Raw genomic sequence first — 7,500 nt, forward strand, 5'->3', positions numbered from 1 at the left:
CAGCTGCATACAGGCACACAGCAGCTGCACGCACACACACTGCAGCTGCACGCACACACACTGCAGCTGCACACACGCACACAGCAGCTGCACGCAGGCACACAGCAGCTGCATACAGGCACACAGCAGCTGCACGCACACACACTGCAGCTGCACGCACGCACACTGCAGCTGCACACACGCACACACGTTTGATAAACATTCTCTCTACTGACTGCAGTAACTGACTCGTTAAATAATTCCATAACTCTGTTAAAAAATAAATTATATTCACAAACAGCTTATAAAACGCACTGTAACATGGTAAACATTTCGCTCAGCGTTTAAGATGTTTATGAATCTCAGCGTATATACGCCGAGAGTTGTCCCTCAGCGTATATACACCGATATGTGTATGTGTCTACACGTATATACACACTGAGAGGTGTGTGTTTCTCAGTGTATATACACTGAGAGTTGTCTCTCAGCGTATATATAAACTGAGAGCTGTCTCTCAGCATATATACACTGAGATTTTACTCTAAATTCCAGTTCTGTGGATTAAAATATTCTTGACTGGTGGTGAACGGGTGAGACGCCTCATTAATGACGCTCGTGTAGTAGATAGGCGTAAAACCCCAGTACACTCACCTGGTGAATAAAAATACACGTGCCCACCTGGATATCTCCATCGAACTTTGTTTTCTGCCGTCTTCAGTACTGTGTCACCTCTGTATTCAAATGATAAAGCCTGCTATGCAGGAGAAACGTTTCGCCAGGAAAAATAGCTGAGTTTTGCACGTTTCTTCCTCATCAGGTTCAGGGTATTTCGTGCCATGGGAAACTTTCCTATGGAAGCGTTTCGCCAACAAGCGGCTTCCTCAATCCAGTACGGAGATGAATGCCTAAGGATGAGCTTGGGGGTAATCAGTCCCTCAGCCTTCTCGTCTTCCATCATTCATCTCCGTACCGGACTGAGGAAGGCGCCTGTTGGCGAAGCGCTTCCAAGACAAAGATACCTAAACGTCTCCAAAGCATCTAATTCTTCTACTTGTCGATTTTCCTAAACCATTTACATCACATTTGTAACACAGTACATACCTGGCCGTCCCGCAGAATGTCTCCGAAATCCCCATGAGGGACGGGTTCTCCCAGTACTGTGAAGATCCATTCCAATGCTTCCTTCTCCTGTTCGGGCTCCCTCTTGCCCATCATCTGAAATACAAAAGCAAGGGATTAAAATCTTCTTCATCTCTGTTAGTGCAAAGGATGCATGTCATGACCCCCTTTCATCCTCACAGTGTGGGATAGTTAGAGGAATGTTAACTCCATCGAGGGGTCGCTGCCCCAGGGGGAGGCATAGTCATGTCTATGCTTCGTTTTTGTATAAGGAAGTTAATATTGCTGTAAGTAATATTCAAATTATTGTCACCTGCGAGATGAGCCATCAGCAGCCAGGTGTACACAGAAGGTTTTATTAACTACAGCCCGTTTTAACTCCTCTGTTTATAACTTGAAGACCACTGATTAAGGCACAGAGACTACTCTCTAATGGATAGTCATGTGATTTCACAGTGGTAGTAGTGGTAATAGGTACGTTGGTTGTTTAATGGTATTTAAAGATTACCAATTACAATAAGGTCATAAAGGCTGTGAGTTAACTTTGTCACCACAAAAAGATTTTGATCTCTTAAATAGGGGTTGATGTAAGTTCAGCGTGTGTACGCTGAGAGAAAGTACACATCTCAGTAGTAGTAGTAATACTAACAATAGTAGTAGTAATAGTAGTACTAGTAATCGTACCAGTGGTAATAGTAGTAACAACATTAGTAGAAATAGTAGTAGTAGTAATCGTAGTAGTGGTAATAGTAGTAGTGGTAACAGTAGTAGTAGTAGTAATAGTAGCAATGGTAATAGTAGCAGTAATAGTAATAATAGTGGTAATAGTATTAGTAATAGTAGCAGTAGAAAGAGTAGTAGTGGCAGTAATAGTAGTAGTGGCAGTAATAGTAGTAGTAGTGGTATTAATAGTAGTAATAGTAATAGTAGTAGTAATAGTAGCAGTAATAATAATAGAAATAGTAGTAGCAACAGTAGTAGTAATAGTAATAGTAGCAGTGGTAGTAATAGTTGTAGTAGTAGTAGTAATAATAGTAGTAGTAATAATAATGGTAGTAGTAATAAGAATGGTAGCAGTAGTAGTAAGAATGGTAGTAGTAGCAGAAGTTAAACTACTATTAATACTACCACTAATAATAATAATCATAAGAGCCAGGTGTAAGGCTCACACCAGCATCTCCACATCAGTCAGGTATTGAAGTGGCAGTGAAAGTAATCAGCTGGTGGACCCAGCTAAATTGGGCTTGTGTCGTCCCGTGTGGAATTACTTAATTCCTTAATGAGAGAAAAATAGAGCGATTACTTTAACCCAAATAACCTCTCTAAATAACTGATTGTTTATAGAGCAAAGACCGCTAGTGTTTTAACCTCTGGTGCTTTATCAATTTATTTTCTCTCTCGTGTTGCTTGTTGTGTTTTTCTAGTCGCGTTTTTTTTCCTTTTTTTTTTTTTGTAGTTTGAAGAGGCATAATACCGTGACTGGAATAATACACAAATAACCCGCACATAATGTGAGGACGTTACGGTTCGGCTTAGACCATTTACAAAGGCACAGTGTGACTTTGTAAATGGTCTAATGCGGACCGAAACGTCGTGGTTTACCACTCTCTCCTATGTGCAGGTTATTTGTGTACTTTTTTTAGTGTGTTGTGATTTGTATTATTTCCGGAGCTTGTCGCGTCTCCTCTCCCTTCAAAGGTGTGCTTTGATGCCGCCCAAGGGCTCTTGATCCATGGAATCTAGAGCGAGGGATTGGTAGTGTGTGTCCCCCGTTATGGATTACATAGACCTAATATCATTAGAATTTTCTTTATTCTTCAACATGTTTCGCTCACATGTGTATGTGTGTGTGTGTGTGTGTGTGTGTGTGTGTGTGTGTGTGTGTGTGTAATAAAAAATTGGGAGGTGGAAGTCGAGCAGCCAACAGGTGTGTCACGTTTATTTACGAGGACATGTGCAAGAACAGGTAGAGAGAAGCAGGTGGTGAAGCGGGAACAGAAGAAGGCGGAAGAGGAGAGTGAGAAAAAGAGACAAAGGGGAAAAAATAAGTGGTGGACGAAGAGGAGGAGTAAGAGAAGGAAGAAAGTGGTGAGGAGGAAGGGAAAAAATGTGTTCGAAGTAAAAGGAAGCTGAGGAGGAATATGACGAGGAGAAGTAGGCGTTAAAGGTGGAGGGGAGAGAGAGAGAGAGACAGAGAGAGAGAGAGAGAGAGAGAGAGAGAGAGAGAGAGAGAGAGAGAGAGAGAGAGAGAGAGAGAGAGAGAGAGAGAGAGAGAGAGAGAGAGAGAGAGAGAGAGAGAGAGAGAGAGAGAGAGAGAGAGAGAGAGAGAGAGAGAGAGAGAGAGAGAGAGAGAGAGAGAGAGAGAGAGAGAGAGAGAGAGAGAGAGAGAGAGAGAGAGAGAGGAGTAACTGGAGAAAAAGAAGACAAGAATTGGATAAACAATAGTTGACCAAAAGATAAGCACCGTAAGTGCTTGTCTTCCTAGAACTTACGCCAAGGTCTGAAGACACACATGTCAAGGCGCTGTTCTCTCTCCCCAGAGGACACACAGTAAAGCGTACATAAGAACATATAAAAGAAGGAGCACTGCAGCATGACTACTGGCCCCTGTTAGGCAGGTCCAAGTCACCTACTGGACAGACACAGTTGACAAAGCTCTCTTATCCTGAAAGCGTGCGTTAGGTAAGGTTTGACTCGGGTCATAGTCATATGATGACCAGTAGCTGGAGCTTTTGGTCAGCTGACTGAAGCCTTTTACTGGCTTACCGATCTACTCCTTTAAAAATTACGTACGGAAAGAGATGCAGACACAAGCGTCAAGATTCCAAGTCCCAATGAGGACGTATGCAAAGGACACACAGAAGCACAGAAGTCAAGACACATTTTTGTAGACGTGTCCCATAGATGGACTTTATAATAACATGGTGAGTGGGATACAAAATATGAGTGAATGTATCCCGTTGAAACGAGTGTGAGGTAGAGGAAGGGAGGGTGGGAGGTGGAATGGGTAATGAAGGAGGAACTAGAACTGGTGAGGATGATGAAGTAATGGAACTACTGCGTCTCGTTGCATCACCTTAATTAATGTCGCTCCACGCTATATTAGTGTTGCAATATGTGATGTGATATTATGAGAGCCTAAAACTTGATACAAAAACGTACTGCCGTCAGTAATGAAGAAAAGAGAGGAGTAGAGTAAGTTTATATTGAGACAACGTGTTGCCCTGTGTAGAGTTTTATTAAGTCTTGATTTGGCTCTACAAAGAGCGAAATGTTTTCACATTAAAAACTTCCTCTGCACGCTCTATGATACTGTTATATTGTGTGGACACCTAGTGGCGCACTCTTCTGTCTTCCATTTTAATTAGTCTCTTAGCGTTGGTCTGTGCTCTGACGTGTGTGTGGCGGTGGGTTAAGCATGCATTGTTGGTGTTATGTGTGGGCCAAGCATATAAATGATCATGAATCACTGTACTAATGTTGAGTGATGGCTCTTGCATCACGATCAAACACTTTTTCCACCTCCTTCTACCTGCCCCCCTCCCCTCACATACACCTTTCGCAGCCAGGGCATGCAGGGCTTGTGTACCCTCTCACACTCACCCACCAGGGCATGCAGGGCTTGTGTACCCTCTCACACTCACCCACCAAACCAATCCCCTCTCACTTATCTGCTACAATAATCTTAATTTTTAAATGGGTGGACGGGTAAGCCAGTGGAAGGCCTCGGTGAAATTATCGAAAGCTTAGGTAGCGGGTCATATAATGACCCGCTACCTGAGTGGCTGTTTCCCGACCCACGTCGGGAAACACTTGTCCTGTTTCCTGAAGAACCTTACCTAACCTAACCTCTCACCTGCATTCGAACACCAACTGTCACCCTTCATCGTTGTCACAGGATTCACCACAACAGAAACTAGTGCCATAAACTAGCTAATATACGACAGCAGAGGCTGAGAGATTATTTCTCTATCTAGGAATTTATCTAAGCAAGTTGTCAAAGGGAATGAGCCCTGCCCTGAGGAAATATTAAGCTACCCAACTGATGCACCTTCTTGAAAAGACAGCCCCACTTCTTAGGATGTTCCACCGAAAATGGAATTCACAACTCGGATTTATACTTGTTGCATTTCAGTTTGTTTATGTTCACTGGGGAAATGTGCAGTACGTTGTTCATTGCTACATTATATTGTCCTTTTTAGAGGTTTTGAACTGTATTTAAGAATTGATATATATGGGAGATACCATTCAAAAAATCTGTTGGTCACGCTAAAGCAAATTCCGGAATTAAATGGTCGTCTTAATGAACGATCTGAAGGTGTGAGAGGATACACAACACCTGTATCTCAACACAAGTGGGAGGATACACAACACCTGTATCTCAACACAAGTGGGAGGATACACAACACCTGTATCTCAACACAAGTGGGAGGATACACAACACCTGTATCTTAACACAAGTGGGAGGATACACAACACCTGTATCTTAACACAAGTGGGAGGACGCACAACACCTGTTTCTCGACACACGTAAGGAGATAGACAACACCTGCATCTCAACACTTGTCAAAACAAACATAAGAGACATCAAACAACACCAACACTCCTCAACACATGATAGGAACTCAACTAAACTCATTCTCCCTGAGCTCACACATATTCTCCATTGTATGATCTTACAGGAGTTCCCAGAAGTCCTACACACGTCCAGGAAGATTGCTTTCCCACACTCGCAAAATTCCAGCTAATCTTTTAAAGCAAGAGATGGAGGTACTTATGTTTTCCATGGGACGTCAAGAGGGGGTTACTTGTCGGCCATATTGGACGTGAGGCTGCATTAGCAACCGGCTACACATCTTTCTAAATAGCTAAGATTTAGAAAGATGCAGTAATCGGCATGATGGTAAGAGAAATCTAAATCTACAGGTTCCGCAAGGATTCTGTGAGACGAAAATGAATGATTTCTTCAGAGAGGTGGACAGATTAGCAGCCAGAAGAAACATCTCCATCAAGGGACGTACCTTGGTGCTTCTGAAAAACGACTCTTGATTCCAGGGATTGGAGCTATCTGAACTTTCATTGAACCAAACCTGATTGTCTTCCATTTTCCAAACTGTATGAATTTAATAATAATAATCATCATAATACTAAAAACAACAACATCAATAATAATTATAATAATAATAATGATAATAATAATAATAATAATAATAATAATAATAATAATAATAATAATAATAATAATAATAATAATAATAATAATAATAATAATAAGAAGAAGAAGAAGAAGAAGAAGAAGAAGAAGATATAATATTTAATGTGGATGTTTTATATATATATATATATATATATATATATATATATATATATATATATATATATATATATATATATATATATATATATATATATATATATATATATATATCGTAATAAGTAACAATTTTCTATAGAGAGTGGGATATTTACTATTCACTGATCATGTTTACATTCTGACCACACAACACCTGTGCTGCACTGAGATTCTAGAACATCTCCAAGGTGAGTAACATCCACATCCACACTACCCACATCATCCATCCTCACTACCCACATCATCCTCACTACCCACATCATCCTCACTACCCACATCAACCACACTACCCACATCATCCACACTACCCACATCATCCTCACTACCCACATCATCCACACTACCCACATCATCCTCACTACCCACATCATCCATACTACTTCACTGCTTTCAAACGAAGCCAATTACTCCTCTTGAGAATCTGAAGGTAATTGTTAAGTGGTAAACGGACGGAGGGTCGAGCCTTCACCACTCCATGTGTTGAATGACCCAAACAGACGCCGAAATTTTTTTCTCCTGTTAATATGATACATGAGACGTCGGGATACGCACGTATCTCATAGCCAAGAAGGGAACATCGTTCTTCTGTTAATATTTAGTGAATAAGTGAAGTGACTTTAGAGCCAGGTAGGGAGTCAACCGTAGTCAGGTAAAGTGTTAGGCCTAGTCAACTAAAATATTAGGTATTGGGTCAGGTATAAGTAAATTGTCAGTGTTACCATCCTTCCTCCTATCCCTTTCCTCCTCCTTCTCCTATCCTTTTCCTCCTCCTTCTCCTATCCTTTTCCTCCTCCTTCTCCTATCCTTTTCCTCCTCCTTCTCCTATCTTTTTCCTCCTCCTTCTCTATCCCTTTCCTCCTCCTTCTCCTATCCTTTTCCTCCTCCTTCTCCTATCCTTTTCCTCCTCCTTCTCCTATCCTTTTCCTCCTCCTTCTCCTATCCTTTTCCTCCTCCTTCTCCTATCCTTTTCCTCCTCCTTCTCCTATCCTTTTCCTCCTCCTTCTCCTATCCTTTTCCTCCTCCTCCTCCTCCTCCTCTTCCTCCTCCTT

General features: G+C 41.6%; 1 protein-coding gene across 2 annotated transcripts in view; it reads right to left on the reverse strand.

Annotated features, from left to right (window-relative positions):
- The window catches only part of LOC128695961 (muscle-specific protein 20), a 78,645-nt gene that overhangs the window by 7,552 nt on the left and 63,593 nt on the right, over positions 1–7,500 (reverse strand). For both annotated transcript variants that reach the window (XM_070092900.1, XM_070092901.1), the window contains exon 2: positions 1,081–1,194. In XM_070092900.1, coding sequence (XP_069949001.1) covers positions 1,081–1,194 — 114 coding nt within the window. The remainder of the gene's footprint in view (positions 1–1,080; positions 1,195–7,500) is intronic.

This window comes from Cherax quadricarinatus, chromosome 41, assembly GCF_038502225.1.
Source record: "Cherax quadricarinatus isolate ZL_2023a chromosome 41, ASM3850222v1, whole genome shotgun sequence".
NCBI lineage: Eukaryota > Metazoa > Arthropoda > Malacostraca > Decapoda > Parastacidae > Cherax > Cherax quadricarinatus.